The 27,684-nt window shown below is 47.4% G+C and overlaps 1 protein-coding gene across 5 annotated transcripts in view; it reads right to left on the reverse strand.

Moving 5' to 3' along the window:
- LOC139767257 (paired box protein Pax-6-like) overlaps positions 1-27,684 on the reverse strand; it is a 224,616-nt gene that overhangs the window by 89,903 nt on the left and 107,029 nt on the right. For all 5 annotated transcript variants that reach the window (XM_071696419.1, XM_071696418.1, XM_071696415.1 and 2 more), the window contains 2 exons: positions 10,359-10,524; positions 7,581-7,761 (listed from right to left, as the gene is read on the reverse strand). In XM_071696419.1, the coding sequence (XP_071552520.1) occupies positions 7,581-7,761; positions 10,359-10,524 (347 nt within the window). The remainder of the gene's footprint in view (positions 1-7,580; positions 7,762-10,358; positions 10,525-27,684) is intronic.

Below are 27,684 nucleotides of genomic sequence, written 5' to 3' on the forward strand. Positions count from 1 at the left end.
GAGAAATATGACAGTCAATTGATATACAACGAAGAGACGTAGCTAGGACGCTATATTTATATATATATATATATATATATATATATATATATATATATATATATATCTTTTTTCTTTTATACTATTCGCCATTTCCCGCGTTAGCGAGGTAGCATTAAGAACAGAGGACTGGGCCTTTGAGGGAATACCCTCACCTGGCCCAATTCTCTGTTCCTTCTTTTGGAAAAAAAAAAAAAAAAAAAAAAAAAAAAAAAACATCAGTTTTTTGATAAAAAAAAAAATCAGAGGGGTAAAGAAAACGGCTTTGGTGTAATGTAAGAAAACGGGAAGGCAGTTCTACACTAGTGGGATCCCAACCCTGAACCATCAAACAACGTATTAAACTTGTATTAAACTGTTCCTAATTGCCATAAGCTCTCGCTGCCCTTACCCTACAGCAGTTTGAAGAACCTCATCACTGTCTTATTTCATCAATACAGTTTAAAGACTTTGAAGAGTGTGATCAGGTCGCCCCTTACTCTTCTGTCTTCCGTGGAGGGGTATCTTAAGTGTGGTATCATCTCTGTTGTTTCGCCCCCACCTGGCCTTCTGCTCTGTAAGTGTGGGGACCAAACCTGAGGTGCAGGTTAGCCTCGAGGTGCAGGTTAGCCTTGAGGAGCAGGTTAGCTTCGAGGAGTAGGTTAGCTTCGAGGAGTAGGTTAGCTTCGAGGAGCAGGTTAGCTTCGAGGAGCAGGTTAGCTTCGAGGAGCAGGTTAGCTTCGAGGAGTAGGTTAGCCTCGAGGAGCAGGTTAGCCTTGAGGAGCAGGTTAGCCTCGAGGAGCAGGTTAGCCTCGAGGAGCAGGTTAGCCATATACACAATATGGACACCTGAGTCAGTACACACACACAAACACACACACACCAGTGCTGCAATATGATGGTGTGTGTGTGTGTGTGTGTGTGTGTTGCTTAACGCAAAGCTTAAATATCACAAAGAAGGAAAAAATTGTTGTTTACGTCTTAACGTAACATTAATCTAAACCGGGTTATGTCCAGGTTGTGCTGTGTCGCCTCCCGCCCCCCCCCCCCACCTCCTACCTCCCTCGTCTTATAACCTCCTCCTCCTCCTCCTCCTCCTCCTTCTCCTCCTTCTCCTCCTCCTTCTCCTCCAAGAACCACTGTTAGGGGGAAGACAGTGCCCAACAGGGGGAAGACAGTGCCCAACAGGGGGAAGACAGTGCCCAACTGGCCCGCTATGGTCCAGGACCACGGTATAGAGAGGTTGGCCGCTATACCCGTGTGGTCGTTGTAGACAAGAGGCTGTTATGTGGATCTTGTGAGCGGTGGCCGCTGTAGTCAGGTCACCGTTAAAAAGGATCAAGAAATGCCCTAAAGAGACTGGTCCTTGTAGAAAGGTATTCGTAATAAAGATGCCGGTCGCTGTAGGGAGGTATGTCTTACTGAGTGGTCGAGCCAGACAGCAGGTCGTTATAAAGGGGTGAGGTGGTCGCTGTAGAGTGAGGTGGTCGCTGTAGAGTGAGGTGGTCGCTGTAGAGTGAGGTAGTCGCTGTAGGGTGAGGTGGTCGTTGTAGAGTGAGGTGGTCGCTGTAGAGTGAGGTGGTCGCTGTAGAGAGAGGTGGTCGCTGTAGAGTGAGGTGGTCGCTGTAGGTTGAGGTGGTCGCTGTAGGGTGAGGTGGTCGCTGTAGAGAGAGGTGGTCGCTGTAGAGTGAGGTGGTCGCTGTAGAGAGAGGTGGTCGCTGTAGGGTGAGGTGGTCGCTGTAGGGTGAGGTGGTCGCTGTAGAGAGAGGTGGTCGCTGTAGAGTTAGGTGGTCGCTCTAGGGTGAGGTGGTCGCTGTAGAGTGAGGTGGTCGCTGTAGAGAGAGGTGGTCGCTGTAGAGTGAGGTGGTCGCTGTAGGGTGAGGTGGTCGCTGTAGGGTGAGGTGGTCGCTGTAGAGAGAGGTGGTCGCTGTAGAGTGAGGTGGTCGCTGTAGAGAGAGGTGGTCGCTGTAGGGTGAGGTGGTCGCTGTAGGGTGAGGTGGTCGCTGTAGAGAGAGGTGGTCGCTGTAGAGTTAGGTGGTTGCTGTAGGGTGAGGTGGTCGCTGTAGAGTGAGGTGGTCGCTGTGGAGTGAGGTGGTCGCTGTAGAGAGAGGTGGTCGCTGTAGAGTGAGGTGGTCGCTGTAGGGTGAGGTGGTCGCTGTAGGGTGAGGCGGTCGCTGTAGGAGAGAGGTGGTCGCTGTAGGGTGAGGCGGTCGCTGTAGGAGAGAGGTGGTCGCTGTAGAGTGAGGTGGTCGCTGTAGGGTGAGGTGGTCGCTGTAGGATGAGGTGGTCGCTGTAGAGAGAGGTGGTCGCTGTAGAGTGAGGTGGTCGCTGTAGAGTGAGGTGGTCGCTGTAGAGAGAGGTGGTCGCTTTAGGGTGAGGTGGTCGCTGTAGGGTGAGGTGGTCGCTGTAGAGTGAGGTGGTCGCTGTAGAGAGAGGTGGTCGCTGTAGAGTGAGGTAGGTGGTGGCTGTAGAGAGGTCATCACAACATCGAGTGCCCCCCAGGTGTGTCTTCCTCTGTGGTCGCTGTAGCAAGGTGGACACAATATCAAGGTGATCGTTATAGCAGGGGCGCCGCTGTGCCCCTCCCCCCCCCCCTCCTTTTCCGTCCCTCGAAGAATGTGTTACATAGAAAATTCTACGATGATTTCTTTGCCTTCGTGAAATGTCGCGGGGTTTTATATTGTCCGAAATCTGTCTCACACGACGAAGGAAAATGGAGTGTAAGGATGGTGTTGTAGACCACGTGTGTGTTGCCCCGCAGGATGGTGTTGTAGACCACGTGTGGGGTGTTGTCCCCCCTGCAGGATGGTGTTGTAGACCACGTGTGGGGTGTTGTCTCCCCGCAGGATGGTGTTGTAGACCACGTGTGGGGTGTTGTCCCCCCGCAGGATGGTGTTGTAGACCACGTGTGCGGTGTTGTCCCCCCGCAGGATGGTGTTGTAGACCACGTGTGTGGTGTTGTCCCCCCGCGGGATGGTGTTGTAGACCACGTGTGTGGTGTTGTCTTTCTGCAGGATGGTGTTGTAGACCACGTGTGCGGTGTTGTCCCCCCGCGGGATGGTGTTGTAGATGTGTGTGTTGCCCCGCAGGATGGTGTTGTAGACCACGTGTGTGGTGTTGTCCCCCCGCGGGATGGTGTTGTAGACCACGTGTGGGGTGTTGTCTCCCCGCAGGATGGTGTTGTAGACCACGTGTGGGGTGTTGTCTCCCCGCAGGATGGTGTTGTAGACCACGTGTGGGGTGTTGTCCCCCCGCAGGATGGTGTTGTAGACCACGTGTGTGGTGTTGTCCCCCCGCGGGATGGTGTTGTAGACCACGTGTGGGGTGTTGTCTCCCCGCAGGATGGTGTTGTAGACCACGTGTGGGGTGTTGTCTCCCCGCAGGATAGTGTTGTAGACCACGTGTGGGGTGTTGTCTCCCCGCAGGATGGTGTTGTAGACCACGTGTGCGGTGTTGTCCCCCCGCAGGATGGTGTTGTAGACCACGTGTGTGGTGTTGTCTTTCTGCAGGATGGTGTTGTAGACCACGTGTGGGGTGTTGTCCCCCCGCGGGATGGTGTTGTAGATGTGTGTGTTGCCCCGCAGGATGGTGTTGTAGACCACGTGTGGGGTGTTGTCCCCCCGCGGGATGGTGTTGTAGACCACGTGTGGGGTGTTGTCTCCCCGCAGGATGGTGTTGTAGACCACGTGTGGGGTGTTGTCTCCCCGCAGGATGGTGTTGTAGACCACGTGTGGGGTGTTGTCCCCCCGCAGGATGGTGTTGTAGACCACGTGTGTGGTGTTGTCCCCCCGCGGGATGGTGTTGTAGACCACGTGTGTGGTGTTGTCTCCCCGCAGGATGGTGTTGTAGACCACGTGTGGGGTGTTGTCTCCCCGCAGGATGGTGTTGTAGACCACGTGTGGGGTGTTGTCCCCCCGCAGGATGGTGTTGTAGACCACGTGTGGGGTGTTGTCCCCCCGCAGGATGGTGTTGTAGACCACGTGTGGGGTGTTGTCCTCCCGCGGGATGGTGTTGTAGACCACGTGTGTGCTGTTCCCCCCCCCCCCACCCGCAGGATGGTATTGTAGACCACGTGTGTGCTCTCCCCCGCAGGATGGTATTGTAGACCACGTGTGTGTGTTGTCCCCGCAGGATGGTGTTGTAGACCACGTGTGTCCCACAGTGGTTGGCGTAGGAGGCCACGGTAAGGGTGGAGGAACGTACAAGACTTTACAACCAGGTTGTACAGTACACAGGGGATCAGGATGGTTGTACAGTGTACCACGGGGTGTAGGTGGGTGTCAGGATGAGGGCAGTACACTTGGGAGATAAACCAGTGGTTCTCTGATGGTCTATATACACAGGAAGTACAGCAGACCACGTCCTCAACACCTTATCTACATACCATCCAATGCCATTTAGACACATGGAGCCACAGAAGGGTATCCAAACCTCACAGTTATATATGAAACAACACAGTGAACCTACCATGAGATGACCATCTTGTGACACTCGTATTCCAGTGTCCCTGTTCCAAAGAAGTACAAAGAGCTGGTAGAGGAAGTGTAGAAGAAGAACATGGAATGGCCCTTCCTTTAGAAGAAGTGTTATTAACAGAACAGCCCAGCTCTGTGAGCCACAGAAGGGATGTTTCCTGGGATAGACCTGGTCATCCCTAGGGATGTGTCCCACGCGTTAGAATATGAAGGGAAAGCCATCTTTAAGAGCGGTTAGATGTATTAAGAAATTATGATTAGCAGTTAATGGGGCCTGAGGAGGAGACCAGGTAGTGCTAAACTGTAGCGTGGATGGCTATAAGCTGGATCCTGTGATGAGGAAGATAGCGGTCAACTCACTATCAACACCACGCCTCATCAACACCACATTATCAACACCACATTATCAACACCTCATTATCAACACCTCATCATCAACACCACATTATCAACACCTCATTATCAACACCTCATTATCAACACCTCATCATCAACACCACATTATCAACACCACATTATCAACACCACATTATCAACACCACATTATCAACACTCCATCAACACCACATCAACACCACATTATCAACACCACATTATCAACACCAAATTATCAACACTCCATCAACACCACATCATCAACACCACACCTCATCAACACCTCATTATCAACACCACATTATCAACACCACATTATCAACACCACATTATCAACACTCCATCAACACCACATCATCAACACCACACCTCATCAACACCTCATTATCAACACCACATTATCAACACCACATTATCAACACCACATTATCAACACTCCATCAACACCACATCATCAACACCACACCTCATCAACACCTCATTATCAACACCACATTATCAACACCTCATTATCAACACCACATTATCAACACCTCATTATCAACACCACATTCAACACCACATCATCACACCTCATCAACACCACATCATCAAACACCTCATTATCAACACCACATTATCAACACCACATTATCAACACTCCATCAACACCACATCATCAACACCACACCTCATCAACACCTCATTATCAACACCACATTATCAACACCACATTATCAACACCACATTATCACACCACTTCATCACACCACTCCTCATCAACACCTCATTATCAACACCACATTATCAACACCTCATTATCAACACCACATTATCAACACCTCATTATCAACACCACATTATCAACACTCCATCAACACCACATCATCAACACCACACCTCATCAACACCTCATTATCAACACCACATTATCAACACCACATTATCAACACCACATTATCAACACCACATTATCAACACTCCATCAACACCACATCATCAACACCTCATTATCAACACCACATTATCAACACCTCATTATCAACACCACATTATCAACACTCCATCAACACCACATCATCAACACCACACCTCATCAACACCTCATTATCAACACCACATTATCAACACCACATTATCAACACCACATTATCAACACCTCATTATCAACACCACATTATCAACACTCCATCAACACCACATCATCAACACCACACCTCATCAACACCTCATTATCAACACCACATTATCAACACCACATTATCAACACTCCATCAACACCACACCTCATCAACACCTCATTATCAACACCACATTATCAACACCACATTATCAACACTCCATCAACACCACATCATCAACACCACACCTCATCAACACCTCATTATCAACACCACATCATCAACACCACACCTCATCAACACCTCATTATCAACACCACATTATCAACACCACATTATCAACACTCCATCAACACCACATCATCAACACCACACCTCATCAACACCTCATTATCAACACCACATTATCAACACCACATTATCAACACTCCATCAACACCACATCATCAACACCACACCTCATCAACACCTCATTATCAACACCACATTATCAACACCACATTATCAACACCACATTATCAACACTCCATCAACACCACATCATCAACACCACACCTCATCAACACCTCATTATCAACACCACATTATCAACACCACATTATCAACACTCCATCAACACCACACCTCATCAACACCTCATTATCAACACCACATTATCAACACCTCATTATCAACACCACATTATCAACACTCCATCAACACCACATCATCAACACCACACCTCATCCACACCTCATTATCAACACCTCATCATCAACACCACACCTCATCCACACCACATTATCAACACCACATTATCATAATTGATCACAACACACCAGACTTTGAGATCAAGTTCACAACCGTCAATACAATACAACATTGATGACATGTTCTACAATACAATACAACATTGATGACATGTTATACAATACAATACAACATTGATGACATGTTCTACAATACAATACAACATTGATGACATGTTATACAATACAATACCTGGAACCTCGCAATACATCCTTCCCCCCCTTCACACAGAGGGGAACTACAATCCCTTTGAATCATTCATAGGAATAGTTAAAGTTGTAGCTAATGTATTTGCTACAACAGTTGGCAGTGAGTGTTGTCAGGTGTGTTTACTACAGCAGATGGCAGAAAGTGTCAGTGTATTTACTACAGCAGGTGGCACACAGAGTGTTGTCAGTGTATTTACTACAACTGGTGACAGAGAGTGTTGTCAGTGTATTTACTACATCAGGTGGCACAGAGTGTTGTCAGTGTATTTACTACAGCTGGTGACAGAGAGTGTTGTCAATATATTTACTAAAACAGGTGGCAGAGTGGTGGCACAGAGTGTGTTGTCAGTGTATTTACTACAGCAGGTGGCACAGAGAGTATGTTGTCAGTGTATCTACTACAACAGATGGCACAGAGAGTGTTGTCAGGTGTATCTACTATACAACAGATGGCACAGAGAGTGTTGTCAGGTGTATCTACTATACAACAGGTAGTACAGAGAGAGAGAGAGAGAGAGAGAGAGAGAGAGAGAGAGAGAGAGAGAGAGAGAGAGAGAGAGAGAGAGAGAGAGAGAGAACAGAACACGTTGTCAGCACGTGGTGTTGGTACTCACACTGGGGATGTTGTCAGCCGAGCACACGCCCTCTGACAGCAGTCGATCGCGTATCTCCCAGGCGAAGATGGACGGGCACTCCCTTTTGAACTGCGCGATTCTGGCCACCACCTCGGCCGTGGCCACGCGAGGTTTCGAACCCCCGATGGCCCTAGGCCGGATGGACCCGGTCTCATAGTACCTGTGGCCAAGAGAGAAAGGGAAAAAAAGGAATTTATATATATATATATATATATATATATATATATATATATATATATATATATATATATATATATATATATATATATATATATATTGGAAAGGATCACAGTTTTGTGCGTGATCAATTATATTCCTATGAGTCCACGGGGAAAATGAAACACGATAAGTTCCCAAGTGCACTTTCGTGTCATAATCACATCATCAGGGGAGACACAAGAGAGAAATATAACATGTTTTGGACAATCACATGTTTACCAAATGGCGTCCTAGCTTCGTCTCTTCGATGTATATCAACTGACTGTTATATTTCTCTCTTGTGTCTCCCCTGATGATGTGATTATTACACGAAAGTGCACTTGGGAACTTTTCGTGTTTCATTTTCCCCGTGGACTTAGAGGAATATATATATATATATATATATATATATATATATATATATATATATATATATATATATATATATATATATATATATATATATATATATAAGGTCCGTAGATGCCGCCATAATGTCCTAGAGAACACTGATGGAACAAAAAAGACACAGGGTCAACCCTCGTCCTATCTACTGATGCAGGGCCACATTACGTCACGCTCTCATGCGCAAGGAAGGGGTCGGGGCGGTCGGTACTGCGCAGGTCCATGGACTACTGCTTGATGGGGTGGTCACAACACGTCTAAGACTAGTATGGCGTGCCACTATGAGAGAAAGGACCCCCCCCCCCTCCTCAAGGGCTGGTGGAGGGCACTACGCGTTCAACACACCTCACAAGAACAAGAAGAACAGTTCGCTCTGGAGTGTTCATTGTTGTTCTACGTGGCAGTTCGGGGTCGTGAAGAACATGGTTTGTACCAGGACACGTTTGACCCGTGGAGGAGGCCGAGAGAGAGAGAGAGAGAGAGAGAGAGAGAGAGAGAGAGAGAGAGAGAGAGAGAGAGAGAGAGAGAGAGAGAGAGAGAGAGAGAGAGAGAGAGAGAACCACAACGCTCTGTTATGAACAGAGAGACGTGTGCCAAGTTGATATCCTGTTTATCTATCAGTGATCTATCGCCCGATCTATTCTCTCTCTCTCTCTCTCTCTCTCTCTCTCTCTCTCTCTCTCTCTCTCTCTCTCTCTCTCTCTCATAAGTGTTAAGGTGTGGTTCCCCCCCACCCCCCCTCCTCCTCCCTCCCGAGGGGGGGTCAGTGATGACAATCTATCCTATCTATCGACCTCATACAGCACCCGCGTATGACCTTTGACCTCTACGTATGACCAGTGACCTTGGCGGTATGAGTCACAAGGTATGATGACCTAACACCTTTTTGACCTGACCCTGGTTCAAGGGTCAGGTCAAAAGATAACATCATTGCACACTAAGGTCGTACCGTCGTACGCACGGACCACACCGTCGTACCCAAGGGTCGTATCGTCATACGCACGGACCACATCGTCGTACGCACGGACCACACCGTCGTACAGACGGACCACACCGTCGTACTGACGGACCACACCGTCGTACTGACGGACCACACCGTCGTACGCACGGACCACACCGTCGTACAGATAGACCACACCGTCGTACTGACGGACCACACCGTCGTGCTGACGTACCACACCGTCGTACGCACGGTCCACACCGTCGTACAGACGTACCTCACCGTCGTACAAACGGACCACACCGTCGTACAGACAGACCACACCGTCGTACGCACGGACCACACCGTCGTACAGAAGGACCAAACCGTCATACAGACGGACCACACCGTCGTACAGACGTACCACAATTTAATCTAGATACCTCTTATCTCTAAGACCCTGGCGTATAGCACTGTGGCGTAGCGCTGGTCTCCTCCCTACATACGCCTCTCATCTGGGCGTAGCGCTGGCGTGTAGCGCTGGTCTCCTCCCTACATACGCCTCTCACCTGGGCGTAGCTAGCGCTGGTCTCCTCCCTACATACGCCTCTCACCTGGGCGTAGCTAGCGCTGGTCTCCTCCCTACATACGCCTCTCACCTGGGCGTATCGCTGGTCTCCTCCCTACATACGCCTCTCATCTAGGCGTAGCTAGCGCTGGTCTCCCTACATACGCCTCTCACCTGGGCGTAGCTAGCGCTGGTCTCCTCCCTACATACGCCTCTCATCTAGGCGTAGCTAGCGCTAGTCTCCCTACATACGCCTCTCACCTGGGCGTAGCTAGCGCTGGTCTCCTCCCTACATACGCCTCTCACCTGGGCGTAGCTAGCGCTGGTCTCCCTACATACGCCTCTCACCTGGGCGTAGCTAGCGCTGGTCTCCCTACATACGCCTCTCACCTGGGCGTAGCTAGCGCTGGTCTCCTCCCTACATACGCCTCTCATCTAGGCGTAGCAAGCGCTGGTCTCCTCCCTACATACGCCTCTCACCTGGGCGTAGCTAGCGCTGGTCTCCCTACATACGCCTCTCATCTGGGCGTAGCTAGCGCTGGTCTCCCTACATACGCCTCTCATCTAGGCGTAGCTAGCGCTGTTCTCCCTACATACGCCTCTCACCTGGGCGTAGCTAGAGCTGGTCTCCCTACATACGCCTCTCACCTGGGCGTAGCCCACTCACCTGCCGAGAATCTTGGAGACGCAGCCGTTGGAGACTTGGAGAATCCTGGAGATATCGCAAGGGCGCGCCCCTGAGTGAGCCAGCTCTATGATCTTCTGTCGTGTGGTGTCTGGCAATGGACGCCCAGACACGAACACGCCGCCCAGCTGGTTCACGCCGCTGTGACCTGCTGGGGCAAATCAATGCTGTTAGCAAACAGATGGGTCATAGCCACAGACAGCTGGTGCTTAGACACGTGCCATCCCTCGACGAACACGCCGCCCAGCTGGTTCACGCCGTCTGTGACCTGCTGGGGCAAATCGGTACAATGCTGTTAGCAAACAGATGGGTCATAGCCACAGACAGCTGGTGCTTAGACACCTGCCGCCCCTCGTCGCAGCTGGTGCGAAGCACAGATGGCTGTGACCCCCCGCGAAGGGGGGAGAAGACTATGTCGTACGACCTCAGTACAGCAGTCGCACAGCACACCCAGAACTGTGCCTTGTATACGTCTTAGATGCACGTCCAGTCCCTGGTCACTAGGGGGTATATACCTAGTAGCTATCATCCAGTCCCTGGTCACTACGGGGTATATACCTAGTAGCTATCATCCAGTCCCTGGTCACTAGGGGGTATATACCTAGTAGTTATCATCCAGTCCCTGGTCACTAGGGGGTACATAACTAGTAACTATCATCCACACCCTGGTCACTAGGGGGTATATACCTAGTAGCTATCATCCACACCCTGGTCACTAGGGGGTATATACCTAGTAGCTATCATCCACACCCTGGTCACTAGGGGGTATATACCTAGTAGCTATCATCCACACCCTGGTCACTAGGGGGTATATACCTAGTAGCTATCATCCACACCCTGGTCACTAGGGGGTATATACCTAGTAGCTATCATCCACACCCTGGTCACTAGGGGGTATATACCTAGTAGCTATCATGCAGTCCCTGGTCACTAGGGGGTACATAACTAGGTACCATCTCAGAGAACAAAGTTTAATATAACTATTATATATATATATATATATATATATATATATATATATATATATATATATATATATATATATATAAAAGGGGGACGAATGAGAACACACAAAAAAGATCAGATAAAAATAAAAGACGCATTTCTATAGGAACATATTGGTCTAGGAATGAGAGTATATCACACCTGTGATATACTTTCTGTGGGGGATATAACCCACATCCCAGTGAGTATAATATTATCATATAATCTCAAGAGACAATATATGTTCTCAGGAACAACAGGAACATTCATGTAGTAATCTGTCAATAAATGGCACAAATACACATTAATTATCAGTAAATAATCACAGAAGATAGATATAAGATCGTTAATTATATTGAATTATATCAAATTATATTAAAAAATTACAGAAGATAGATATAAGATCGTCAATTATATTGAATTATATCCAATTATATTAAAATTACAGAAGATAGATATAAGATCGTAAATTATATTAGATTACATTAAATTATATTAAAATTACAGAAGATAGATATAAGATCGTAAATTATATCACATTATATTAGATAATATTAAAAAATACATAAGATAGACATAAGATCGTAAATTATGTTAGATTATATTAAATTATATAAAAATTACAGAAGATAGATATAAGATCGTAAATGATATTAGATTATATTGAATTATATTAAAAAATTACAGAGGATAGATATAACATCGTTAATTATATTGAATCATATCAAATTATATTAAAAAATCACAGAAGATAGATATAAGATCGTGAATTATATTAGATTATATTGGATTATATTAAAAAATTGCAGAAAATAGATATAAGATCGTAAATTATATTAGATTATATTAGATTACATTAAGAAATCACAGAAGATAGATATAAGATCGTAAATTATATCAAATTATATTAGATTATATTAAAAGATTCATATCCCTCTGTTTGGTTGACAAGCCGTCCATATTCAGTGCGCAGGTCAGCCCCACTAGGTAAAGAGGGCCTTACTACCCAGTGGTCACACTCAGTAACCACATACGTACATACGTTGTACTTCACTAATCACAGAAAACGGAAGCGCTGTCACGGTCCATCACACGACAACCACTGTTAAAACCACATCGAGTACCAGCGGCTCACGTCTAGACTTGAAGAATATTTAAGTGATATGGAAATTTCCAATCATCAGACGAGTTAAGTACAGAAAAAATAGGTGTTGTAATGTGATATACAGATGGACAACGTACTACAATTCCAAACACGATGGTATGACAGACTCTCTATATGTTTGTATGAGAGGAAAGTCTTCCTAAATCCGACTTATGAACTGGTCCAATTTGGACTTCAGAACTTGACCCTCTTTCCCTCCACCATGATATTGGTTCTCTCTCCCTCTACTGTGGGTATTACTATGGTTTCTGGTCCAGAGAATTTAGATGCTCCTGTGGCCGAAGATAGCACAAGGCTGCGCTGTGCCATGTCTGTTTCTTTCCCTACACCGCTAAACTTTGGAACTCGACCTTCTCCATGTTTTCCCTAGCGCCCAGCACCACCTCCTCTGATTAACCATGCACTGAACGTGTGCTTCACCTACTATGATTAATTATGAACTGAACGTGGTCCACCACGTCTGATTAATCACGCACTGAACGTGTTAGGTTACGTTAGATTAGGTTAGATTAGGTTAGGTTAGGTGACAATCAACTTGTGCGTGTGTGTCTCTCTCTCTTAGCGTCTATGTTGCAATGTACAACGTAGCATGGCGGGAGAGTCTGTGTGGTGTTGTAGATGGTGTGGCTGGTGCGTTACGAGTCGTTACGGTGGAGTAACGCGTGGGTAATGGTAACAACAGATGACCCTCTGTTACGCATGGTCAGGTAACATGGCACGCATGACGCATGCATGACGTATGCATGACGGCCGCATGACGTATGCATGACGGCCGCATGACGTATGCATGACGAAGTATGAACATTCTCGACGCCTGAATTACGATGGTACGACCCTTCAGTATGACGGTACGACCCTTCAGTATGATGGTACGACCCTTCAGTATGATGGTACGACACTTCAGCATGACGGTACGACCCTTCAGTATGAGGGTACGACACTTGAGTATGCCGGTACGACACTTCAGCATGACGGTACGACCCTTCAGTATGAGGGTACGACTCTTCAGTATGAGGGTACGACCCTTCAGTATGAGGGTACGACACTTGAGTATGACGGTACGACCCTTCAGTATGATGGTACGACCCTTCAGTATGATGGTACGACCCTTCAGTATGAGGGTACGACCCTTCAGTATGAGGGTACGACACTTGAGTATGCCGGTACGACACTTCAGCATGACGGTACGACCCTTCAGTATGAGGGTACGACACTTCAGTATGAGGTTACGACCCTTCAGTATGAGGGTACGACCCTTCAGTATGAGGTTACGACCCTTCAGTATGAGGGTACGACACTTCAGTATGACGATACGACCCTTCAGTATGAGGGTATGACCCTTCAGTATGAGGGTACGACTCTTCAGTATGAGGGTACGACCCTTCAGTATGACGGTACGACCCTTCAGTATGATGGTACGACCCTTCAGTATGACGATACGACCCTTCAGTATGAGGGTACGACTCTTCAGTATGAGGGTACGACACTTCAGTATGAGGTTACGACCCTTCAGTATGAGGGTACGACACTTCAGTATGAGGTTACGACCCTTCAGTATGAGGGTACGACCCTTGACCACGTCAGTATGAGGGTACGACCCTTCAGTATGCCGGTACGACCCTTCAGTATAAGGGTACGACACTTCAGTATGAGGGTACGACCCTTCAGTATGAGGATACGACCCTTCAGTATGAGGGTACGACCCTTCAGTATGAGGGTACGACACTTCAGTATGAGGGTATGACCCTTCAGTATGAGGGTACGACCCTTCAGTATGACGATACGACCCTTCAGTATGAGGGTACGACCCTTCAGTATGAGGGTACGACACTTTAGTATAAGGTTACGACCCTTCAATATGAGGGTACGACCCTTCAGTGTGAGGGTACGACCCTTCAGCATGACGGTACGACCCTTCAGTATGAGGGTACGACCCTTCAGTATGAGAGTACGACCCTTCAGTGTGAGGGTACGACCCTTCAGCATGACGGTACGACCCTTCAGGATGAGGGTACGACCCTTCAACATGAGGGTACGACCCTTCAGCATGACGATACAACTCCAACATGACACTACGACCCTTCAGCATGCCGGTACGACCCTTCAGCATGCCGGTACGACCCTTCAGCATGAAGGATATGACCTCAACCTTATCGTTATCGGGTCAGGTCAACCGGCGGGTCGTCCTATGCAAGGGTCGTACCGTCCTCGTTGAAGGTCGTCCCCTCGGCTTTAAATGTTGTGTATCGTCCTCCTGGGGCAGGTGGGGGGAGGGGGTCGTCACTCCTCGTAGGTGCACAGCTGGTCCTCCTCCAGGATGCCATCTGGCGTCTGTATGAGTAAGACGAGGGGACCATCAGGGTCGGGAAAGGCCCTCGACAGGTTCCTGACGAAGACCCTCTTCACCCACCCCACCTTCGCAAACCTCCTGACGAAGACCCTCTTCACCCAACCCACCTTCGCAAACCTCCTGACGAAGACCTCCTTCACCCAACCCACCTTCGCGAACCTCCTGACGAAGACCTTCTTCACCCACCCAACCTTCGCAAACCTCCTGACGAAGACCTCCTTCACCCAACCCACCTTCGCGAAACCTCCTGACGAAGACCTCCTTCACCCAACCCACCTTCACGAACCTCCTGACGAAGACCTCCTTCACCCAACCCACCCTCGCGAACCTAATAGGAAGAGAAACACTGTATCCCCCTCCCTTTCATCTCCCACCACTTACCTAATCCTCCCTTTACTGGTGTGGGATAAACACAAGAACTTCACCTTAGGGAAGGACGCTGAAGAAGGGAGGGACCTCCTCAACCTGTCCCGCTTTTTATAGTCAGCATCCTCTCTCTCTCTCCTCCTCCTCCTCATTCCTCTTCTTCAAAGGTGTACCTCTTTAATCTGTCCCCCCTCCTCCTTCTCCTCCTCCTCCTTCCCCGCCTCGCCCCCCTTTTGGTCTTCCTTACCTCACCACCTCCCCCCCCCAGGCGCCCCTCCTCCTCCTCCTCGTCCCCTCCCTCCCTGGACGCAAGCATCGTCTCTGGCGTGGCTGTCCCGGCCAATCGGACACACCACATTGCTTCCAGTGTCCTTGCCACAGCTCCCCATTACTATGCAAGAGGGTGAGCGGCGTGGCGGACCTTACCTGCCCACGTCCAGCCACAACAGTATCGGGTTCCACCCCTGGCGTCTCTGGCAGCTAACCTCCCTCGCCAGCCAGCACTTCTTACAAGGTTTTTTAATTGGTTTTACCCGGGGGTTCACTCTGGCTTTGTTTAGACTATTTCTCTTGGTTTATATGCGTTTAATCTGGGAAGTCCCCTCCATCGGCCATGAGCGCTTTGCAGACACGTTCTTCTTCTTCTTTTGGTCGTTCATAATGAGTTTGATTTTTGAATTAAGTTAAGTTTACGTTTGGTTACACTCAGGTTTGTGGTGTTCGCCCACACTGGGTTGAAGAGCCAGCAGACAGCAGATGGTACAAGACGTTTTATTCTTGGCGTCGTTTTCTTGGGATTATTTGCACGAAGGCCCTTTTAAGTTCTTGGAGGAGGTCCTCTTAATCTCTGGCGACTGTCCGTTAAAATCTGTAGGAAGAGAATCCTTGAATCTTTGGAGGAGGTTCTTTGAATATTTGGAGGAGGTTCTTTGAATATTGGAGGAGGTTCTTTGAATCTCTGGAGGAGGTTTTTTTTAATCTTTGGAGGAGGTTCTTTGAATCTTTGGAGGAGGTTCTTTGAATCTTTGGAGGAGGTTCTTTGAATCTTTGGAGGAGGTTTTTTGAATCTTTGGAGGAGGTTCTTTGAATCTTTGGAGGAGGTTCTTTGAATCTTTGGAGGAGGTTCTTTGAATCTTTGGAGGAGGTTCTTTGAATCTTTGGAGGAGGTTCTTTAAATCTTTGGAGGAGGTTCTTTGAATCTTTGGAGGAGATCCCTTGAACCTTTGAGTCTTTGGAGGAAGCCCCCTTTTTACTCTTAGGAGATGTCCTTTAAATCTTTGAAGGAAGTCTCTTAAATCTTTGGATTACTCCTCTCCTTCTTTGGAGGAGGACCTTTAAATATTTGAAGGAGGTCCTTCAAATCTTTGGAGGTTCTGAAAATCTTTGGGTTTCATGAGTGTTAAGGATTTTTACTATGTTGCCTCTTCCCTGTGTGGGGAGGAAGTGGTCGTTCCTGGTGGGGGAGAATGGGTCGTTAGCGACGTACGTCTGCGTGTGTTGGTCTGGTTGAAGACCAAGTTGGGCTCGTACAGCCACAACCAGTGAAAGAAGAGGGAAGCGGGCCGTTTGCGGTCACTGGCACTCCCTTCCTCCCTCAGTCACTGGCACTCCCTTCCTCCCTCAGTCACTGGCACTCCCTTCCTCCCTCAGTCACTGGCACTCCCTTCCTCCCTCAGTCACTGGCACTCCCTTCCTCCCTCAGTCACTGGCACTCCCTTCCTCCCTCAGTCACTGGCACTCCCTTCCTCCCTCAGTCACTGGCACTCCCTTCCTCCCTCAGTTACTGGCACTCCCTTCCTCCCACACTGTGCCAGGTTCGATGGCGGTGGCGGGTACTGCCTCGCCCCACCACAAGGGAGATGAAGGCAAGATTTACTTCACGTCTTTGACGCTTCTTTCTTCACTTCGGTGAAGGAAGGAGACTCGGTGGGCGAAGCGGGATAGTGCATTGTATACCTGGTTCAAGAAGTGACTCTTCCTTTTTTCAGGTTCGGTTTAAGTCAGTCGATTTGAGATGCTGTAAATGGGGAGATGGCCCTCCTCCTTCAACCATTGGTGTAATAAAATATGCAGCTAATTATTGTTCGCTAATTATCATTACTGGTAATCACTCCTCTAGGATGACCCAGCGTTTCAAAACGCAGAGGAACACCGTCAGCCAAATCTAATCCATAAAATCAACCTTGAACGCTACGTTCTTTCCCTATGAAGCTTTGTCTCGTATTAATGAGTCCCCCACACACACAGCTTTAAGGTGTATACAAGTTGTGATTGACTTCAGAAAGCAATCTCTTGACTACCATGAGTGTGTAGCCCCCTGTACTCTGGTTAAGACCTCGACACTTCGTATGATCTCATAAGTATACTTCGCCAGCAGGAGGGTGTGTGTGTGCATGTGGGTCTGGTCTTCCTTCCTCTAGTATGAGGTATGCTGAGGGAGCAAGACTTGACTGGCTACTGTCTGTCCTCACATGAGTGTGTAGTCCCCTGTACTCTGGTTAAGACCTCGACACTTCGTATGATCTTATAAGTGTACTTCGCCAGCAGGAGGGTGTGTGTGTGTGTGTGTGTGTGTGTGCATGTGGGTCTGGTCTTCCTTCCTCTAGTATGAGGTATGCTGAGGGAGCAAGACTTGACTGGCTACTGTCTGTCCTCACATGAGTGTATAGCCCCCTGTACTCTGGTTAAGACCTCGACACTTCGTATGATCTTATAAATGTAGGTCGCCAGCAGGAGTGTGTGTGTGTGTGTGTGTGTGTGTGTGTGGGTCTGGTCTTCCTTCCTCCAGTAAGATGTATGCTGAGGGAGCAAGACTTGACTGGCTACTGTCTGTCCTCACATGAGTGTGTAGTCCCCTGTACTCTGGTTAAGACCTCGACACTTCGTATGATCTTATAAGTGTACGTCGCCAGCAGGAGGGTGTGTGTGTGTGTGTGTGTGGGTCTGGTCTTCCTTCCTCCAGTAAGATGTATGCTGAGGGAGCAAGACTTGACTGGCTACTGTCTGTCCTCACGACTTAACGACCCATGGGAAGTTGTTCCCACCTGAAGCTTTCGTTCCTCTAGACTATGTTAGTCCTCCTCCTCCTCCTCCTCCTCCTCCTCCTCCGTCGTGTGGGTCACAACACAGGTGTCAAAGGTCACCCTTCATCTGAACGCTGGTGATCTTATCTTCCACCTAACCTGGGTCTCTGCAGCGACAAGGAATCTCTGACGAAGGCGCCAAGTGACTGTTTACCTGGCTTAAACTGGAGATATCTGTAGATGTCTTTATTCTGGGTTTCATAAAGACGTGGCTCACATCAGGAGGAGGAGGAGGAGGAAGAGGAGGAGGAGGAGGAGGAGGTGGAGGAGGAGGAGGAGGAGGAGGAGGAGGAGGAGGAGGAGAAGAAGAAAGAAGAAGTAAGAGGACACCTTTGATATAGGTGTCAGGAGAGAGAGAGAGAGAGAGAGAGAGAGAGAGAGAGAGAGAGAGAGAGAGAGAGAGAGAGAGAGAGAGAGAGAGAGAGAGAGAGAGAGAGAGAGAGAGAGGCACCCGTAGGTACTAAGAGGTTCACAGTGATGGGTCTAACAAAGAGGGGATGGTGGGGGCTGTGGTGTGTTGTCGTCGACCTGTGAGTATGTCATGTGTGTCGGCTAGCCTAGTGTACGTGGAGAGCAGGAAGCGAGGGGGTGATAGGAGGAGAGGAGGCCGGTGGTCGCTTCGCTTATCATTTAAGACAACAGCTACACCAATCATGAACCATCTCGTAACTACATCTGACCCACTTGACCTCAGCAGGATTATCGTGTGTGTGTGTGTGTGTGTGTGTGTGTGTGTGTGTGTGTGTGTGTGATGCTAGAGCTCCTCAAAAACCTCTGACTTTCTGCCCACACCTCAGACACATAGCACACCTCTGCCAATATGTATGTAGCTCACGCGATTCTTTCATTGTATTCGTACATCACAAGTTTCCTTCAGTCCCCCCTTGAGAACAGGACGGAGGATACGAGGGAAACTACCCGCGTATGGAACTAGCGACGGGTACAGGGTTGGAATCCCCCCTTCTCAACTTGTACTGTCACTTTTCCAAAAGACGGAACGGAAGAACGAATCAAGCAAGAAGGGTTCCCGGATGGTTCGTGGAGAGGGTGAGGTGGTGGTTGGGGGTGTGTGTCTGAATGTTCGTATGTGTAATCAGGATGAGAAGGGAGTAGGAAGTGCTATGGTTGAGGAACAAATCCTGCATGATCTGGATGGGGGTGTTAGGGGCCGAGAACATTGGAAAACGGGGGGGTAGTGGCACCTCTGCTGGATGAAGAACTATGAATAGAAATATCAAACAGTGCGGAATGAAAGCAGAGTCTACGAGCGATGATCAATTGTATTTTATCATATGTATATATTCATATATATGATGTATATTTTGTCATATTAATATATATATATATATATATATATATATATATATATATATATATATATATATATATATATATATATATATATATGTATGTATATTCCTGTGAATCCATAGTTACGACCAAACAAAGCAGACAGTGCTTGGCCTAGAAAGATTGGTGTTGGCCGGCGGGACGCTAGTGTGATGTTGGGATTTAAATAACTTTGCTAGGTGCTGACAGCACCTGATGATGAGGTGGATTGTCTCCACGAAACATGTCGTCGTGCCACATGTACACAAATATCTCATGTGAGATAAAATTGTATGAACTCCTACTGAAGTGTGCTTTCACCTTCATATATATATATTTTTTCATACTATTCGCCACCTCCCGCATCAGCAAGGCAGTGTCGAGAACAGAGGACTGAGCCATTGAGGGAATATCCTCACTTGGCCACCTTCTCTGTTCCTTCTTTTGGAAAATTAAAAGACGGGAGGGGAGGATTTCTAGCCACCAGCTCCCTCCCCTTTTAGTCGCCTCCTACGACACGCAGGGAATACGTGGGAGGTATTCTTTCTCCCCTATCCCCTATATATATATATATATATATATATATATATATATGGAGGATCTAAAGGACATTACCAGTGTAAATAGGACTGTGCTACCCAAAGTCTGTTGCTGCTCCCCCTCTGGTTTACCCTGTCATACATCATGGTTTGATCCTATGGCACGAAGGGGTACCTACCACCTGTGACAGGGTTTACCCCCTACGGTGGCTATACCTCGTCTGACGATGAACAAGAGGCAGGGGTTACTGCCAGGGGTCATTAAGGTCAGTATATGACCGGGGTCACTAAGGTCAGTATGTGACAGGGGACTAGTGTATGACAGGGTGACTTATGTCAGTACGTACGACAGGGAGGAAAAGGGGAGGAGAGGGAAGGGGGGGTGTTCAGCAGGGTGTCTGGGGCAGGCCTCCTAACCCCTGGCGTGAAGGGGGGGGGGGGGGGCAGGGGGTACAGTGCCCCTGTCAATACGAAGAAATGCCAGAACACACACACGAGTGACGTCATACGGTACATACGTCAGCCTCTCGAGCACGACGGTACGGACGATGATTGTTGTACCGTCGTGCTTCAGGACTATACCGTCGTGCTCCAGGACTGTACCATCGTGCTCCAGGACTGTATCGTCGTGCTCCAGGACTGTACCGTCGTGCTCCAGGACTGTACCGTGGTGCTCCAGGACTGTACCGTCGTGCTCCAGGACTGTACCGTCGTGCTCCAGGACTGTACCGTCGTGCTCCAGGACTGTACCGTCGTGCTCCAGGACTGTACCGTTGTGCTCCAGGACTGTACCGTCGTGCTCCAGGACTGTACCGTTGTGCTCCAGGACTGTACCGTCGTGCACCGGGACTGTACCGTCGTGCTCCAAGACTGTACCGTCGTGCACCGGGACTGTACCGTCGTGCTCCAGGACTGTACCGTCGTGCTCCAGTACTGCGCTGTCGTGCTCCAGGACTGTACCGTCGCAATCCAGTACTGTACCGTTGTGCTCCAGGACTGTACCGTCGTGCCCCAGGACTGTACCGTCGTACCCCAGAGATCAACAGTGTACCACTAGGTCCTCCGCCCCCCCAAACAAATGCCATTTTCCATCCCATGTCAGTAATTAGTAAATTGATAAAGAGTGCGTTGGTGTTGTGTGTTGTGTGTGTGTGTGTGTGTGTGTGTTGGCCGGGCCAAGCCTGGCCAAGCCGGGCCGAGCCGGGCCAGAACTGACCGTATATTGTCTTGATTATCCGGGAGGCGGCGCGCACTTCACGGCCGAGTGCGCCTAAATGAGACTGTCGAGTTGAGGCACACGCCTTCCGGAGGATTCCTGACACCACACGCCTCCTCCCTCCCCACGCCCCCTTCACCTCCCCTCCCTCCCCACGCCCCCTCCGCCGTCCCTCCCTCCCCACGCCCCCTCCGCCGTCCCTCCCTCTTCTCTCCTCCTCCTCCTCCTGGCCAAACCTGGCTCCCTCCGTCTCCCTCCCTCCTCCTCCCGAAGCCTGGATCCCTCCGCCGTCCCTCCCTCCCTCTGCTCCTCCTCCCGAAGCCTGGATCCCTCCGCCGTCCCTCCCTCCCTCTGCTCCTCCTCCTGAAGCCTGGCTCCCTCCGCCGTCCCTCCCTCCCTCCCTCCTCCCGAAGCCTGGCTCCCTCCGTCGTCCCTCCCTCCTTGTAAGGTCTTCCTCCTCCCTCTTGTGGCTTTTCCCACACCGTCCATTTTACCTGTCCAGCCACCCAACATTCCTCTATCTTCCTCCTCCTCCTCCTCCTCCTCCTCCTCCTCCTCCTCTTCCTCCTCCTCCTCCTCTTCCTCCTCCTCCTCTTCCTCCTCTTCCTCCTCTTCTTCTTCTTCTCCTCCTCTCAGTACCGTCGTGTCTCCTCCCCCCCGCTGGTTCGCTCAGCGGCCGCCAGCCTCATAATCTCCCCCCCTTCTCTCCCCTAGTGTCCTCTGCTTCTGACGACGCCCCTCCTCTCCCCAGGTCACCGTCTTCTCCCCAACCGTGTCGTCTTGTTGTTGTTGGGGAGTTCTCGTCGCCCCATCTGTCCTCGTGGTGACACACACACACACACACACACACACACACACACACACACACACACACACACACCTTCCTCCAAGCTGGCATCATCATATGCTTATCTCCCTATGCCTTATTCTGACATTTCTTCAGTGTATTCTATGTCCTGTAAGCTCCCCCACTTTTCACCTGTGTCTTTCTCCTTCATACCTTCGTACATACGTAACCTTACCTCCCCGCTGGACGATCCTATACCTGATAGCATTCGCCTTCGACCCCACACACACACACACACACACACACACACACACACACACACAGGCAGACATTTTCAAGTCTAAACCTATTCATTTTCTATCTCCAACTAAGCCAAGCCAAACCCCCTTTCTATCGGCTAATTCCATTTCAAAACATGTCTGCCATCACAACACTCTTGAACGCCCTCCTCTCTCTCTCTCTCTCTCTCTCTCTCTCTCTCTCTCTCTCTCTCTCTCTCTCTCTCTCTCTCTCTCTCTCCACCACCAACACACACGTAGCCATCTCCTCCAACAGCACCACCATCGACGACCCCCCAGGAAAACAAGTTCTCCAACACCTGTGGCTGAAAACCTCTCCCTCATCACCTGTCGCCCTACCACACACAATGGGTTTTAAGATACTCGCCCATCTAGACTCTCTCTCTCTCTCTCTCTCTCTCTCTCTCTCTCTCTCTCTCTCTCTCTCTCTCTCCTGGTTTCTACTAGTAGTAACACGACCCTTGGGTCACAACGGAACGTCCTTTGGATCTCTCTCTCTCTCTCTCTCTCTCTCTCTCTCTCTCTCTCTCTCTCTCTCTCTCTCTCTCTCTCTCTCCCTTGCTTTCTGCTAGTAGTCACGCGTACGTACGACCCTTGGTCACAACGGAACGACCTTTGGATACTGATGGTCTGGCGGGCCCTTTTTGACCTTCGTCAGGTCAGGTCACTCGACATCATATCCAAAGGTCGTACCGCCGTGCTGAAGGGTCGTAATGTCGTGCTTAAGGGTCGTAGCGTCGTGCTCAAGGGTCGTATCGTCGTGCTGAAGGGTCGTACCGTCGTGCTCAAAGGCTTGTACCGTCGTGTGCTCAAAAGTCGCACCGTCGTGCTCAAGGGGTCGTACCGTCGTGCTCAAGGGGTCGAACCGTCGTACTCCAAACGTTCCAGCCACTCACATATTTCCAAACGTTCCATCCACTCACATATTTCCAAACGCTCCAGCCACTCCCACATCTCCAAACGTTCCAGCCACTCCCATATCTCCAAACGTTCCAGCCACTCCCATATCTCCAAACGTTCCAGCCACTCCCATATCTCCAAACGTTCCAGCCACTCCCATATCTCCAAACGTTCCAGCCACTCCCATATTTCCAAACGTTCCAGCCACTCCCATATCTCCAAACGTTCCAGCCACTCCCATATTTCCAAACGTTCCAGCCACTCCCATATCTCCAAACGTTCCAGCCACTCCCATATCTCCAAACGTTCCAGCCCCTCCCATATCTCCAAACGTTCCAGCCACTCCCATATCTCCAAACGTTCCAGCCACTCCCATATCTCCAAACGTTCCAGCCCCTCCCATATCTCCAAACGTTCCAGCCACTCCCATATCTCCAAACGTTCCAGCCACTCCCATATCTCCAAACGTTCCAGCCACTCCCATATCTCCAAACGTTCCAGCCACTCCCATATCTCCAACCTGACGTGCAGGGTCGTCCTGGCCAGAGTGAGGTAAACACGTACATGAGATGTGGTGAGACGGACACGTCATCAGAGAGACATGGGGTTGGCTATTTGCGGACATGTGCGGGCAGAGTAGAGGCTGAAGTAATATATATATATATATATATATATATATATATATATATATATATATATATATATATATATATATATATATATATATATAACAATACTCTGAAATAACCAGGATTCGAACCCTGGACTTTTTGCGTGGTATTCGGGAACGCTAACTATATATATATATATATATATATATATATATATATATATATATATATATATATATATATATATATATATATATATATATTCCGAATAAAGTACGTTTACAAGGTTGGGTTGGTTAGGACCATAATGGACCCAAGTCACTCATGATGCAACCCATCATATCAGGTCGGCCGCTGACAACAGTTACATAGATGTCATAACACATTAAAAACTAATCGGATTTCCCGCCATCAGCACTCAAGAATTATGAGATCCCAATCCAAAAAAAAAGAGGAAAAAAAATTTCCATTCAATTAATAAATTTTGGGAGAGCGACGGGTGATGGCCTCGAACTATAACTGACGTACCGGTTATGGAGATAAATTTGAGCAAATTTACTCATGATTTTTAGACTCACAAATTAACAAAAGGATTTTTAAATTTGATTTTTACTGATACAGAACAAACTGTGGGACCAGAAGGTTGTGTGAGATAAATCTAAGCAAATTTACTCTTGATTTTGAGACTCACAAATCAACAAAATAAAAACAAAGACATTTTTAAATTTGATTTTTACTGATAAATGAAAAACTGTGGGACCAGAAGGTTGTGTGAGATAAATTTGAGCAAATTTACTTTTGATTTTGAGACTCACAAATCAACAAAATAAAAACAAAGACATTTTTAAATTTGATTTTTACTGATAAAGGAAAAACTGTGGGACCAGAAGGTTGTGTGAGATAAATTTGAGCAAATTTACTTTTGATTTTTAGATACAAATCAACAAAAGGATTTTTAAATTTGATTTTTGCTGATATAGGAAAAACTGAGGGACCAGAAGGTTGTGTGAGTGTGTGTGTGGGGCAGCAGCAAGACAAAACTTACCAATACATACAACTGAACATTATTATGACGACAGCAAGTCATGAATAGGAAACCATTTGCATCTAAAACAAAAGATCTACAAGTCGTGAGATGAGCGGCAAGGGAATATCTTTGGGCAACCAATGTTTGCACGAAACCTACCAAGTACTTCATGTGTTCTATGACCCCGTAAAAGGCACAGATTATCTTCGACCTAACTTCAAGAAACAGCGGCTAATGCTATTCTCAAAATCTATAATTTTCCTTCTTTTCTTTCTTTTCTTTTATACTTCTTTCACGATAGTGCGGGGCAAATATATATATATATATATATATATATATATATATATATATATATATATATATATATATATATATATATATGCGTGTATGTATATACATGTGTATGTAGGTGGGCTGGGCCATTCTTTCCTCTGCTTCCATGCGCTACCCCGCTAACGCGGGAGACAGCGACAAAGTATAATGAATAGATAAATAATGTATATATATATATATATATATATATATATATATATATATATATATATATATATATATATATATGAAGTGAAAAAATAAAAGCTTACATTAGATAATAGAATATAAAAACACACACATAACCATTTGCATACACTATCAGTTCAGTTGGATGACCTTTGGTGCATATGGAGGAGAGTAGAGGGAATTACACTGGTGATGAAGAGGATTCAAAGCTAACACGAACATATTCAAATTATATTTTCCCTCCCTCCCTCTCTCTCTCTCTCTCTCTCTCTTCCGTGTGGTACGCAAAAAGTGTGAAGAAACTTTGCCTCGATCATAAAATAATATAAACATTTTTGAGAAGATAAATGTATGACGACTATATCGAAAATAAGTGATAAATTCATAGATGAAAATTCATAAAGATTTCAATAACTGGTATATTCAGGGCTAAAAAGCCCAGAAAAGGATTTTTAAAGTAACTGTTACATTCTAAAAGAAATATTGACATGAATATCTATAAATCAAAATATGTGATTATCAAAAACAGAAGTTCAATAACTCGTACATTTATCAAAGAAAATAAGTGTGATAAATGATGCAGTTCCTCATTTATTCGAAGCATGAACGAATATATGTATATATATATATATATATATATATATATATATATATATATATATATATATATATATATATATATATATCATTTTTTCTTTCTTTCTTTCTTCTTTACAGGGAAATAGTGCAAATGAGTGGGAGATGTATGAAAGAAAGAGGCAGGAGGTCAAGAGAAAGGTGAAAGAGGTGAAAAAGACAGCAAATAAGAGTTGGGGTGAGAGAGTATCATTAAATTTTGGGGAGAATAAAAAGATGTTTTGGAAGGAGGTAAATAAAGTGCGTAAGACATGGGAACAAATGGGAACATCAGTGAAGGAGGCTAATGGGGAGGTGATAACAAGTAGTGGTGATGCGAGAAGATGGGGATGGAGTGAGTATTTTGAAGGTTTGTTGAATGTGTTTGATGATAGAGAGGCATATATAGGGTGTTTTGGTCGAGGTGGTGTGCGAAGTGAGAGGGGTCAGAGAAAATGATTTGGTAAACGAGAGGTAGTAAAAGCTTTGCGGAAGATGAAAGCCGGCAAGGCAGCAGGTTTGGATGGTACTGCAGTGGAATTTATTAAAAAAGGGGGTGACGTGTGTTGTTGACTGGTTGGTGAGGATATTCATTGTATGTATGGCTCATGGTGAAGTGCCTGAGGATTGGCGGAATGCATGCATAGTGCCACTGTACAAAAGCAAAGGGGATAAAGGTGAGTGCTGAAATTTCAGAGGTATAAGTTTGTTGAGTATTCCTCGTAAATTATATGGGAGGGTATTGATTGAAAGGGTCAAGGCATGTACAGAGCATCAGATTGGGGAAGAGCAGTGTGGTTTCAAAAGTGGTAGAGGATGTGTGGATCAGGTGTTTGCTTTGAAAAATGTATGAGAAATACTTAGAAAAACAATTGGATTTGTATGTAGCATTTATGAATCTGGAGAAGGCATATGATAGAGTTGATAGAGATGCTCTGTGGAAGGTATTAAGAGTATATGGGGCGGGAGGCAAGTTGCTGGAAGCAGTGAAAAGTTTTTATCGAGGATGTAAGGCATGTGTACGAGTAGGAAGAGAGGAAAGTGATTGGTTCTCAGTGGAATGTCGGTTTACGGCAGGGGTGCGTGATGTCTCCATGTTTGTTTAACTTGTTTATGGATGGGGTTGTTAGGGAGGTGAATGCAAGAGTTTTGGAGAGAGGGGCAAGTATGCAGTCTGTTGTGGATGAGAGGGCTTGGGAAATAAGTCAGTTGTTCGCTGATGATACAGCGCTGGTGGCTGATTCGGGTGAGAAACTCCAGAGGTTGGTGACTGAGTTTGGTAAAGTGTGTGAAAGAAGAAAGTTGAGAGTGAATGTGAACAAGAGCAAGGTTATTAGGTACAGTAGGGTTGAGGGACAAGTCAATTGGGAAGGTAAGTTTAAATGGAAAAACTGGAGGAAGTGAAGTGTTTTAGATATCTGGGAGTGGATCTGGCAGCGGATGGAACCATGGAAGCGGACGTGAGTCACAGGGTGGGGGAGGGGGCGAATGCTCTGGAAGCGTTGAGGAATGTGTGGAAGTCGAGAACATTATCTC

The sequence above is a fragment of the Panulirus ornatus genome, chromosome 59 (assembly GCF_036320965.1).
Source record: "Panulirus ornatus isolate Po-2019 chromosome 59, ASM3632096v1, whole genome shotgun sequence".
Lineage (NCBI taxonomy): Eukaryota > Metazoa > Arthropoda > Malacostraca > Decapoda > Palinuridae > Panulirus > Panulirus ornatus.